The 14,148-nt window shown below is 45.5% G+C and overlaps 1 protein-coding gene across 1 annotated transcript in view; it reads right to left on the reverse strand.

The window, feature by feature from the left end:
* The window catches only part of MDGA1 (MAM domain containing glycosylphosphatidylinositol anchor 1), a 151,927-nt gene extending 137,879 nt beyond the window's left edge, over positions 1-14,048 (reverse strand). Inside the window, exon 1 of the mRNA XM_005503809.4 lies at positions 13,916-14,048. Within this exon, the coding sequence (XP_005503866.1) occupies positions 13,916-14,042 (127 nt within the window). The 5' untranslated portion in view covers positions 14,043-14,048. The remainder of the gene's footprint in view (positions 1-13,915) is intronic.
* Positions 14,049-14,148: the final 100 nt, after the last annotated feature.

The raw sequence follows: 14,148 nt of genomic DNA on the forward strand, positions 1-14,148 counted from the left end.
ACCACCATCACTTATCAGATAAAACAGTCAAAAACTTTTGAGGTAGGAAAATTTGTTTTTCGCATTATTCCAGACTGACCAATGAAAGCAGAGGCATGACTTGATGAGAGTTGAGCTATAGTTCAAGTATAATAAGAAATATCCCATTGTGAAATTATCACAAGCATAATCCAAGTACTCCAGAGTAGTGAGGTTTGAAACCAGAGCCCCTAGATGCTTTTCAAGCCTGGAGAAATGAGGTATGTCCCTACAGAAACCACCATCTCAGAGAATAGATTCAGAAAGTCCTGACTACAGAGCTTGACCTCTCTGGAAGGACATAACATGCCAGCCTGAGCACTAAGACACTGCACTCTGGTTGTACAAAGCAAGCATCCCACTGCTTTATGAAACAGGTTCACACTCAATTTTCTGTGCTTTGATGACAGATTTGCTGTTGGGTTCTCCAAAGGGAGCTCAGGGGCTGCACAAGAGAGGGGCAGCAGCTCAGAGACCACCACAGGCAGCCCTCAATGAAGAGATGCTCATCAATGCATCGAAGTGAAAACTGCCACAAAACTGAAAATGTCTCAAGACAAGATTTAAAAACAAACAAAAACCAGATGTCAATAAAAACCTATAAACTACTAAGACAGGACACCACACGAATAAAAAGTTTGCCTGTCTATGCTCTCCCTTCACATCCAGATGGAAACACCTCCCTGAAGTCACCAGCTGCTTCTTCAAAACATCTGTCCAAGGCAGACAAATGACACCACCTTCCATTCACACAAGCAGAAGGCCAGAAGAAACTATCAGACCCAGCCATTCTTGTGGTTTGTTTTAAGGCACTTTTTTATTTTTAAAGAAACATACTTGGCTTACACCACAGTCCTAAAAAAAGAAGTCATAAAAGAAGACTGACAGCAACAGGATCCAAGCCATTACATGCAGCATTTCAGGCCAGCATTTTTATGAGAGCAACAGCTCATCTGGATTTAACTCCCTTGCCTTAGAATTAAAATGCTATCTACACAAGTAGCACGGCAGAGCCAAAAATTGTAGCGAGGGAAGCGAATCCTCTAAAATTTCCCCCCACCCCGCTTCTAACTTCTGTTTTCACGGAGGATCTAAAGAAACACAAGCATTCCTCCCAGCCAGGCAGCAGCAAAGCCTGGAGTCAGAGTCTGGCCAGCAGCTTTTGCTGGCAGATTACAGGCGCAACGCTGCTGCTGCACCCCGGAGCTGCATTGCTTCCTTCTGGGCTAATGAGGAAACAGTTATCTGTGTCAGAGAGGTGAGCAGGTGTGACAAAGCACATGCAAGGAATAAGACCTTATATCAACAAAAAAAAACCCCGATCAGCCAAATATGCCTGAAAAACTAACTACAATGGCTTTAACTGGATGTGACAAAAAGGGGGAAATAAAATACAGGAAAACTCAGAAGAGTTAGTTCAGCAAATGCACCTCTTAATTACAAGCTATCATCCATTTTATACCACCCTGGGATTTGGGCTTCAGCTTTGGTATTACCTACAGCTGTTTCCCCACAGGCAACAGCAACCCTCACAGAGCATCCAGGGCCTTAGGAAAAAAAAATGTGTGAGGGAATACATACGCAAAAGCTACACTAAGTAGGGGGGTGCTAAGACTAGCTCCCTTTTACGTGACTCTGGACGCAATCCTGTTCAGGCCAGGATTCCACCCGGCAGGAAGCGCGGTTCTCACTTGCTCTTTCAATCCGTCATTTTCAATAGCAACAATGTCACGGGTGTTATCCTGAGGCCAATGAAATACAGAAATATTCTCACTCCTAGAATTTACACATCGTCAACAGCATCCATTTATTTTCTCTCTCTTTTTTTTTTTTAATCTAGCAGTAGCTACACACATTTCTTTCTCATTTCCCTGTCTACCTCACCAAGCGTATCACAAATCCTAGTACTTTTTAGCACCTTCCCCTGCTTTCTCTTTCTGCAAAGCTTTTATTTAGGCCTAAGAAGCAAAGAGCTTTCCTTCCGCCACCCTCCTCACTTACTACTTCCTCTAGACTTGCTTTGAGACAACCAAAAGCAATTCTTAAATTAAAATCTGTTTATTAAGAATTAGCTCTGCTGGAGCTTTCCTGCATGCTGCTCTATGCAAGGAAAGAAAGTTTGCAACGCCTTCATGCAGGCCTCACTCCTCATTTTTCTATACTGCTCTTTTAAGTGTCTATACCAAATGCCCTGCTGACCCATCTGAAGCTGAGTGATAAGCAGCTGATCTACTGTGTTTTACCAAATGTCTCTTATCTAAACCGATCTCCTTAAGCAAGCCATATGCTGCAAACATACTTGAAATGTCTCCATAATAATGCGAGAAGCAGAACTGTTTGTCAAATAGCACACACACTACTGCTGGCCACTTGGAATAACCATCAGCCACAAGTAGGTACATATGCTCATTGTGATCTGCAAAAATCAGCATGGCATCTTTGCCAAGGCTTAGAAAATGCCAGAGTGGTTTCTAGTGTCGATAACTACCATTCACTTTTACATGGAGTTTCAAGCCTGATTACCAACCACGAATATGTAACAAACTGTTCCTTTCAATTTGTTGTAGTGATATTCATGCCTTTCACATAACATCCCAACATGAAAGATTTATGGTATTAATCATGCACATCATAGTAAACACTCATTCTCTACTGTCGATTGCATTTTTCTGCTGGAACAAGGATGAAAGTCTTGAGCTGCTTATCATTTGACCAGCCAGAAAACAAACTATTATTGTGCTATTTTAACCAAAACTGGAGCTCAGTTTCTATGGGTAACGTCTTCAGATGCAGCTACATGGTTCGGGAGCTTGACTATCCCATTTTGAAAAACAATTTAGAAACTTAATCACAGCTAAATGCAGGGCTTGTCTACACAAAGAGCTATTCTGGAATAGCTTTTCAAAATTAAAGATTAATGCTAGACCTGTTGTCTAGAGGCTCTCTTTCACAACAGCAAGCTGTGTTAAGCCAGCTTTCATTCCCATACTGCAAGCTATGCTTGTTTGAAAGATACCACAGAGCAAGATCAGCCCCAGCATTTGTCTTGGTAGAGGTAGGAGCTTCTGTATTGCAGGAGCTAAGCCACTGCAACCCTTGGACTTCAAACTGCACCCCACAATAAACCAGCTAGTTAGGTTTATGGGATCACTACCTAGTTGCACAACCAGGAGTTGAGCGTATTTGTTTGCGCTGCAATCCAAAAGCAAGCATGAACCTGGTGTAGGTGCCCCACAATTTATTTATCAAGGAGCCAAGTGCAGTATGTTGCTGCCAGGTGACTCCCGGTGCAGGGGACTCAGCACACACTGCAAAGCCCACTCAGGACTCCGCGCTGTTACAACTGCACTGTGCTCAGCAGCTGGAACAGCTCATTTAAAGCTATCTCAAGAGTGAAGCCACGAGTTACAGCCCTACTTTTGTGTAGGTGTAGAATCATAGAGTCAAAGCTCATCCAGTCCACCCCCCTGCAATGAGCAGGGACATCTTCAGCTACATCAGGTTGCTCAGGGCCCCATCCAGCCTGGCCTTGAATGTCTCTAGGAATGGGCCATCTACCACCTCTCTGGGCAACCTGTGTCAGTATTTTACCACCCTCAGTGTAAAAAAGTTCTCCCTCATATCTAGACTACATGCACTTTAAGTTGATTTGTTTGCAAAAACGTTTCCCTAATCCCACTGTCTCATAGCATAGTAAAGCTCCTGTATTCTTACAGAGTTTCCAAGTATTTTTCATTTGTAGAGGTACACAGAACAGCAAAGCACCATCTCTCACTACACCTTAAAATGGGGATCTTCACAACACACAGCTAACACCACTGCCCACTTCTGAGTCCCAGTTTCCAGAGATAAGAGGGTCATTTTATTCAGCAATTATTTGATAACTGATAAAGATCATCCTCTTCTCAAACACATACTTGTGAATTTTAATTGCTCTAAATATAAAAGACAAATTTATTTAAAAAAAAAAAAAAATCACTGACATGGATTCCTTTCAGTCTTCCTTAGCATTTGAGAAACAAACACTAGAGACTTTTTCTTCCTATCTTCATACTTTTAAGAAAAATAGGAATACAGCTTAGCACGTACTTAAAATAACAAAACGTGTTGGAATATTCTGACTTTCCTTTTGCTTCTTCAAAAGCTGTGCACTCCTCTGGCATCCACCCTCATTTTAGAGCCACAGCTCCATCCTTATTATCTTAACTTCTCTGTCCCAGACACTGTCCCTTGTCATGCATCTACAATATAGCACTCTGCTTTTTTTTTCACCTGTCCCAAATCTCTGCCTCTTCATGGCAAATGCAAACTTTTTATCCTTCCCTCAGGTACCAGCAATAGTAATTTAATCTCCGTTATTCGTGACAACAGCTTTTCATGGTAATATTTCTTCTTTGATCAAGTGCAAAATAATTTAAATTGCTGCAGAATAAGTCAACGCATTACAGAATTAATCTGGTCCTGCACCTCCTTCAGACCAATTTTTCAAGCCACCTGCAGATTTACACAGAAAAATCATGTATGTACGTACCCATGTTTGAAAGATTTCTCTTTCTCCCCCAGTGTCATACAGATCTGGAAGATCTCCAAAAGGTGTTCTAAAATAAATCCTAACTTTTGAACAAAGATGAGCTAAATTGGTACTGAAAGACAAACATGTTTTTGTTTTTTCCTTAAAAAAAGCTTGATTCTGAGATAACTAGATCAGAGTCTTTTCTCAATGGCTTATTCCTCCTTATCAAGGATGTATTTACCTCGGATCTATCAGCCACAGGGATTGCACTTAATACCAGCTGCACTTTACCAGAGAGAAAAGGATGGTTAAAACTTTGCTGATGTTCGATTCTCAATTCTGCCACGGGCAAATCACTTAATCTCCACCTCATTTCCCCAAATGCACAGTGGAATAACTGTAGGCAAAGGGGCCTTGTAATGGTGGAAGTTCATAGATATTACAGTGATGGGAAACACATAAACGCACAAGAAATCCCACCTGTGCACTCTGAGAGGGATTTTCAGGGTCTAACAACTGCAGTGGAATGCCCCAGACCAGTTAAGTTTTCTTAACACCTCATCTAGACTCACTTGCCTGGCAGGGAAGTTCAGTCTCCCATCCTCAGCTGGCTCATGTGGCTCAGGTTACTTTTACGAGCCTCAGTTTCTCATATTTCCACTATTCCGAGGGATGTTCTGAGTCAGATTAATCCGTTTATTAAACTTAGAGAGAGACAGTCATTCTTCACTCTAATTCTACAAATGCCTTATTTCCACCGTGCAAGGCACAGAATGAGCACCAGAAGGTGAAATGGCATTTGTAAGCAAAAGCCTTTTTGCTACATTTCTCAAGCATCTGTCTGAATCACATCTTTGTTTTTCCTTTTTATTTCATCACAACAGCGCACAAGAGATTTCTATCCACATTTATCTTAAAACAGTTTATGCCAATTAGTGAAGGACCATTTCCTTCTGAAACAGAAGCAGCAATGGCAAGCAGCTACTCTTGTATTAAATGTCCACCTGCAGACATCCTAAAGCCTTTCTCACAGTTTGACTTCAGCTTTCAATGTTATGTCAGTTCTTCTTTAGGCAACACTTGCTAATTTTTCTTCAGAAACTGCCGATCTTACTGCATCTTTGTCAATTGCTATCCTCACCCTGCCATCATGTCCATTTACACAAACCCAGCAAAAGTATCTGCACACCATTTGTCCTACACTGCAGCTCACAGCGGAGAGAAACCACAAGCCAGCACATCACAGCCAGACAGATTTTTAGTTACATCAGTGATTTCTCCCCTATGAAAGCTTAAAGCAAAGGGATAGCAGCCAACACCACCATCCATGGGCGATTTGCAGCACAAGTGAAAGGAGCAACAGGAAAGCGAGAGGCTGGCCAGGCTGGTCAAAGCTGCTCGAGATCCTTGCTCACCACTGTGCTGCACCCTCTCCCTGGGGGTCTGCAGCCCAGCACAGAGCCATGACAGCGCAGCGCTGGTGACTCCGAATCACCGTGCTCCTCTGGCACCACAGCTGTCCCCAGTGGACTGTTCTGCCTTATTTGCAAGCCCCGAAATATATAACTGTGTCTATGCTGTTCTTCGTTACTAGCAGGATACTAGGAACGCAGAGTGCTTTACGGAATTGTACAAAGGGATCATCCTTCTCAGAGGAGTTTAGACATTACTAGACCATAAAGCTCTCTGTAGATTTTGGGAATACTGTCAGACAAGCACACACTGGGGTAATCATATCACCGAGTCTAGAAAAACAAGTAGAAAACATAAGGAACTAATAATTTATATACTGCTGTCTCTCTCTCTCTAGTTCCCTAGTTAACTTCAGGCATCAGCCTTTGCCAGCCATGGACCAGACTCTTTTGGCATTAAAAATTAAGGTATCAGTAGTCAGAATCTGACCGGCTAGTGTCCTGGTGCAGAGAGCTCGCTTTAGGCATCCAGGATGCTCCAAAGACAATGTTGCACTGAGCCAAATGTTTTCCAAGAGCCAAAGCAGGAGCATCAGTGAAATACTTCTGCTGTGGCACCCTCAGCTCTGCTGCCTCATGGGGCCAAGGAGATACATCACAGCAGAGCAAGGCCCTGCATGAGAATACCTTTTCCCTCCTCTCTGTTCAGATTCCTTCAGCTCATTTAATCTTTTCTTTTTGATAACCAAAACAAACCAAATAAATCCCCAAAACACAACCACACAGAATGTGAAGAAAAAAAGAAATGGAGACTACAGTTGAAAAGCTAATTAAGGATCTCGGAGTCCTATACTCACTTGATTATATTATCTTTTATGGGAAATGGAGAATAAGATGCTGCTGGAAGGAAAGAATAGTACTCTCCCATTCCATGAGAGTATTACAAAGGAGAGAGAGGGAGGAAAAAAAAAATAAAAATCATTAATTGCTTGGGTACAATGTGACAGAGCTTTGGAACCCCAAACAAACCAGAGAGTGATGCAAAGCCCCACGCACGCAGTCAGCACCAAAAACCTGGAAGCAGCAGCTCCGTCCCGGCCGCTCCCTCTGCGAACTGTGGCCTCGCTCCCACCCTCGGGAAGACGCCGAGAAGACGGACAGGCCCACCACGGTGGCAACAGAGAGGACGAGCTGCCTCCGGGCGCCGCTTGGCGCCCAGCCGAGGGCAGCCAGCCCAGCATCCCGGGGACACACGGTTTCCCCCGCCCCACGCGTGTCCGGCCGCGCCGCTTCTCTCCGCCGGGAGACGGGCGCTCCCAAATCGGCGTTCCCGTTTGTACGGGGTTTGCCCTGAGCAAGTCCTGGCAAGCCCCAGGCACACCTCCCGCCTTCCTTGGCCGGGCCGTGGCACAGCCACGCAGCCCAGGTGTGCCCCCACCCGCCCAGATGTGATCCCCATCCACAGCTGGAGAGGAGCCCGCAGGCGGGACGGAGAAGGAGGGGCGGCTTCCTTCCCCTGTCCCTTGGGCAGGAGGGAAAGCTGGAGTCGCCAGCAGCCGGCGCATTGCACCTTGGCAGCAGTCGGGAAAAGCAGCAGGGAGTCGAAGGCTTTGGTAACAGCCCTTCCCTGACTTAACTTCTGTTGAGCCAAGATCAGCTGATGCCCGGGATCTCCCTTTCCTGGCTCCACTTGTCCAGTTCTTTCCTTGTGCTTTAATTCAGCGCTTTTGATCATCAACTCAATGGGTTATCATACATTTAATTTCTTCTTTTAAATGCTAAGCAAGTGCTTGGCTATAAAAATCAAATGTGTGTTGTTCCTTCAACCCCTTCCCCAAATAAAGAAGAGACGAAAGCTTTTTTCTTTTCAAAGCAAGTACTTTGGATCCCAACAGAGATACCACAAGTTAAACATAAGCACAGAGACATGAAACACGCACACTCTCCTCTCCCACTTCTTTGCAGCACATCACTCTCCAATGGATACTGGACGCCCTGCCAGATCGGCATTCTGCAGTCCTTGCCCCTTCTTCCACAAGCCTGGGAGACATTAACCTGTTTTCTCATCCTGAATTTAAACCCATGCAACACCAGCAGCTGATAACTGGCGAAAGGTGGCTGGGACATGGGCATGTGATGCATTCATCTTGCTGCTTGAGAATAGAAATGGTCTCAAAGTTTTAATACTTTCATTCTACATAAGACCTGGGCTATCAAGTATAGCCTAAAGAAACCCACATTGTATTACCAGATGCAGGTACCCACAGCATCTCTGAGAACAAACCAACATTTTCCACTGCCTGTTGTCACCAGCTCATCTTTCCCCCCAGTGAAATGTCGTCCACCCTGAGGACACACACAGGAATCTCTCTGCACAAAAAAATAACAATCTCTCACCTATCCTGATAAGAACTTCACCAGTAAACAGTCTCTCCAGAGCTACACAGGCAAACTAGTTGACTGCAGGCTTACCTTATGCTGACTAAAGATGCCTTTTGCAGGTAGGGTTCAGAGCATTTCCACATATGGAGTGAAAAAACACCCTCCACGCCAGCCATCTTTCACTAATAGAAATGCATCTCTCTAGACATTGAGAAGACTGCGATTTTTCCCCACCTCTCAACTCTGCCCTCCTCATAACATGCCATAGCCACATGCTGGCAAGACTCTTAGGCATAGACTGTGCTTAATGAACCAAGAGAGCATGGTACATGGGGAGAGAGAGATTAGAAGCCTGAAACCACGCTATTCAAGAAAGCAGAATAGCAGTGACTCTTGTCAAAACACAGGCAAAACAGTAGGGCTTCTGGTTGATGGGAAGTGTCACAAGATCTCTGAATTTCCAGTATGGAAGTCACCTTGTCTTCCTCTTTAAAAATAACAACATCAGTTCCAGCAGCACAGCATCCCTTATAGCCACTGCTGAATTGCTGTCTGATAACTGAACCTGCAAGGCCATCTTCTGCTGCATCTTCCACTTATCAGGAGCCACTTACTATATTTACCTCTCCCCTCTCTTAAACTCATCTGAAATACATATATATATTAAAAAAAAAAAAAAAAAAATCCAGTCAAGACCTGACACAGTGATAATTTTAAAAGCTATGCTGCTCATGTCAAATTATTCAACATCTGTCTTCATGTTCCCACAAAAATTAGCATAGGATGGTGGTTTCTGATGACACCTATAGTGAAATATTTTGACTTCTACCAGCAAGTTGCAAACAACCTGTCAAGAAGATAATGTCAGTTTTCTAGTACTGCATATTAAAGCCAATTGAGGGCTTATCTGGTGTGTGAAGCAAGTGACCTGACCTAAAAACAGAGGCACTGGTGTCACAGGAGGGTGAATCTGACACACTACAGCTGGAGAACAGCAAGGCACACTGAAGCACAGGGCCGGACAGATTTAATGCCTTGACCTTAAAGAGCTGCTAAAGAACTATGCAAATTTTGGATCAAGCCAGTCCTTATGTGAGACTATTTCTATAGCACTCCACTTACAAAAATCATTCCTGTAACCAAGAGGATACAGCCTAAGCCACCACAGATTTCAGGATCTGACAAAAAGAAGAAATGGTTGAGCACAAAGCATGTGTGTACATATGTGTATATATACATGTATGTATATATACACATATATAAACATCTAAATCTACAGTTTGGAGCACCACTGTGCTTATACATTGCATTTTCCAAACAGAATCAGTCAAGAAGTGAAGCTCACAGGAGCCAGCTCCACTGCTGCTTTAGCCAGCAATCTGCTCACCCATTTTTGAGGGCACAAGGTTTGGCACAGGGTGCACTGGGATAACAGCGAGACAGCTATAGGCAGGGGCAGGGAAGAGGGACTGATCCAGGTCACCAGGCTCCAGGTTAGAGTGCGTCTGTGCTGCCAGAAACTGGCAACAAAAGACAAGCACACACACAGGTCACGAGAGGGTGTGAGGCATCCTGCATTGAAAACTCTAGGAAAAGAGGCTTTTACTTTACGGGTAAAAGAAGCAGGAAACAAATCATGTCATACATACATGAAATGAAAAAGTGTGGATGTTTATGGCCTAAAGTCAGCATATGTTTTACCATTACACTCCTCCACTGCAGACACAAGAAAACAGTCTTCCACTAGATTTTTTGGCTGCCCTTAGTGGCATCTCATGGGTGAATCAGTGTGATGGTGTCTCTTTTAAGAGGTTTACTAAGTAATTTATTCCCCATGTCAGAGGCCAGGCCAAGACTACTCCACACTACAAGTGTTTCACCCCCACCAGTTTGAAGTGCTGAAGTAATGCAGCCCATCCAACCTCTCTGATCATGGTGCCAGGCAGCTTTCCCTGCTGCCCAGCCAAAACCTTCCTTTTATTCCCTTTCCACCACCTTGCTGTAGCCTCTCATCACACACCATGATGACCATTCCTGAAATGCCATTTCTGCAGGAGAGTTATGAGAGGCAGAGGATAAAACATCCTACTCTCTTTTTCAGCCTTGAAAGGCTGCTGCTGATCAGCTGGACTGTGTTAGTCGCAAGACAACGCGGAAATGTTAATTATATTCTGCACATAGAGTAAGCAGAGCAGCAGTGCTGTGCATGTTCTGAACCAGTGCTATTCAAGTCCCAAAGTCTGCCAGGCTGACTAGGAAGCAAGAGGTGTACTCCTCCTTTAGGAAACGCTCCCTATTCTCCCCTATCGATCTAGTTTATAGTCTTCTAGCATTCATAACTCCAAGTCTGGAAGGGCAAGTCCACTTTCTCCTTATCTCTTCCTCCCTCCCCCAAATTCTGACATTTTGTAGAGATCTATTACAGCTTGCCCCTCATCTTGACCAGCAGCATTAATGCACTAGGATTGAAAGGCATGTGCAGTGTGGGAAATGGGGTGCTTACAAAAGGCTAATAAAAGTTGCCTCTTGGCAGTCTGCTGAACTGCCTTCCATACCAGGCCAGCCTTGTCTTATTGCAACAAACAAGGCTGAAAGGATGGGATCACCTAAAGAGAGGAGCATTTCAGACACACTTCAGTCATTACAACAAATGCCAATTTATACAACAAGGCTCTTCAGGTAGAGGGCTAAAAGTACCTTGACTCCTAATTAAATTGCACCTCCATTGCAAATGCTCCTTTCCCAGAAACCCCTTTACACACATTTTATTTATACAATTCATCTCAATAAACCTCTCCAACAATTCCACTCTCCTAGACAGAGGTCTTTTGTGCACATCCATGTGTGTGTGTATTATTTAAAGGGTACATCACATGGATACTTTATCTTATTTAATCTGATTTAATCTCAGCAGATTTACTAAAGTAAAATATATTTATAGAGCCATATAGATGCCTCTCCCCATTTCCCTTGCCATAAATAAATATTTAAAAGCAGAAAAACAGATCTGAAACACAATACCTGAGTTCCCATAATTTCTACATTAAGTGCCACATGAGACTGACATTCAAAACACAGAACACTCAAGTATAGATTAAAGCTTTGGTGAAAGACTAACATTTAGGACAAACTGAAGCAGAGACCTGCAGTAGGACTAGTTTCTAATCTTGCTTTATTTATCCTTGCAAATGTAACAGTATCAATCCAGCTCTGCTTGAGCCATCAATAACTGCAATCTCGCATCCAAACAAACAGTGCTGGCTGCACAAGGCATGAAATCAGTGCAGGGTAGTGAACTGAAGGCAGGATTGGGAAAGACAATATGAAAACTATTAGTCACTGTAGAAGTTTGCCGGGTGCTGATTCCATGAGACTCCGCTCTGGGCGGCACTTAGAGACAGCTGCCTATTAAGGCTCCTGATGGTCTCAACAGATAGTTTGAGGAGCAAGGGGAGGAGACAGGAGGTAAGAGACTGGATTTCTCCTTTTTGTAGTTAAGTAAGAAAATAGATAGAAGCAGTGTACCATTTTGGCTTACAAGGATGCCTTCATCTTAGTGCATGTCTATATCTGTGTTTTCTTTTACACACAGCTTCTCCAATCTCTCTCTGAGAGAAAAAGACAAAAACATCAGTAAGTTATTCTGAAGATCTAATTCAGCAACAACGCTATCAAATACAAGTTCACTGAAGTGAATGAAAAAATACAACAGGCAACCTTTTAATGCACATTTAAAGTAAAACCAGTTTTAAGCGCTGTCCCTCTTGCTGTGATCCTGAGCAGAGGGGCCATTCTACAGCAAGTGACAGCTACTCAGCAGCAAGCACACTAAAACAAAAACACATTAAAAAAAAAAAGTTCAGCTAGAAGCAGATAACTTGTTTGAAAGGATTAAATAACTTGCCCTGACTAGGTTTCTGTACTACAAACTCATTCTACTCCTCATCTTATAGCCTTTGGAGGGTCCTACGATTTTTCTCTGGACACGCAGACGGGGAGAAAACATAATACTGGCAGGAAGAAAGAAAAAATAAAGGAAGCTACACACCCTTTGTTTAAAATGGTTATTTTACAAAGCAGACCCAAACTCAAATTAACATCTCAGCCCTCAAGGAGAAAGGAGGAATTGTTTTCATTAAAGAAATACATCATTAAAAAGTGACCTACAAAGACTCACCCATAGTCAGTGAGACTGAACTGATCTTTGCCAGAGCTCACACAAGAGACTGGCTGCATGCTGCTAAAAAGGGGGGGAAACGGGGGGGCTGGATTCTCTCACTGGGATCTCTCTTCAGAGCTCAGAGAGCTTGGCTTGTTAGACGCAGAGGCATGCCTTCCAGAAGGACTTTACAGCAACGCACAACTGAGTTGTAAGCCAAGATAAAGCCGGCTTGTTATGAGAGGCAAGTCTTGTGGGTTGCTTTTATTTATTTTTTCCCAGTGTATTGGAAATGCAGATCTTGTAAAGCAAGAATTAAGAGACGTCTGGGAGAGGGAAAGGGGGGCTGCACGGCTGGCTAAAGCAAATCTCCGCTGTTCTCTCAACCCAGGACTTGTGCTCAGCGGGGACATGGGGTGCCATCCCCAGCCTCTGCCACCTGCCCTCAGAAGCTGAGGGGTTGGGGGAGCCGGACCTCTCGAGGGGACACTCGAGCTTGCCATCTGCCACCAAACAAGGAGAGGAAGTAAGCATCATAACTGTAAAAATAATAATAGTAATATAATAATAAAGAGGGGAAGAAAATCAAGCAGCTCGACATCATCTCTGCCACAGACCTCCATCCACCTGCCCCCACGATCTTAAGAAGAAAATCGGCAGCAAAGTTCAATGGTGTGCAAAAGCAGCCTCACCCCTCGCCCCTCAGGTAGGAGACGGAACCCGGCGGGGCTCGCCGTAGATTGTGCGGAGGAAGCCGGCGCAGGGCGAGGAGCCGGCCCCGCCGGGCCGGGCAGATCCGCGGAGCACCGCCCCGCACGCCGGCGGTGGGGAGCGGGCTGCCCCCGGCAGCAAGGGGGAACCCCGACACGGAGCCCCGGCGAGGCAGCGGCGGGGGCCGCTCTCCTGTCACCTCCCCGTGCCGGCGCTCCTGCAAGGCAACAAACCCGCAAGGGCAGCGCGGGGAGGAGATCCTCCGTCCTCCCCCTGCCCCAAAGAAACTGCAACTCGGAGGTGCTCCCAGAGCCGCGCCGCCGCCTTTCGCACGTCGGCACCAGCGTGGCGTCCCCACGCGAGGCGGGTGGGGGAGAGGGGAGGCAGGGCCGGGCCCGGGGTCGCTCCCCGCGGCAGCTGTCGCTCCTCCTGGCTCCAGGCGCAGCCAGCCCGGCGGCAGCCTCGCCAGCGCTCCCTGCGTACCATCTCGGAGGACTCGTAAATAGGAGGCGGCCAGGGGTTACGGCGAGGAATTACGAAGTAGCTACAGGCGCTGGAAGCCCGATTGCTGCATAAATCTCTCCCTTCAGGCTGCGACGAGCTTCGCCGGCATCATTTACTTCCTCCTGCAGGTGCTTTTTAACTTTGATCCCATCGCCGCCGTCCGCACCCTCGCCTCCCCCCTCCCTCCCAAACAACGACCGCGACAGTGTCTCTTACCGTAAACCCCTTGTCCCCTGCTGTACACCGGCACCAGAGACAGGAATAAAAAACAGATCATCTCCATCTTCAAGGCAGAGCCTTCATCGCCGGCGAAGAAAAGCAGCCAAAACAGCCCAGGCAGCATCCGGCGGGGGAGCGAGGAGCAGGCGAAAGCCTCCCGAAACGCCGCCCCATACGCCCCGCTCCGCGCCGGGCACCAGCGCCCCTGGGGCGGAGGAAGGGACCCTCCA

The sequence above is a fragment of the Columba livia genome, chromosome 3 (assembly GCF_036013475.1).
Source record: "Columba livia isolate bColLiv1 breed racing homer chromosome 3, bColLiv1.pat.W.v2, whole genome shotgun sequence".
Lineage (NCBI taxonomy): Eukaryota > Metazoa > Chordata > Aves > Columbiformes > Columbidae > Columba > Columba livia.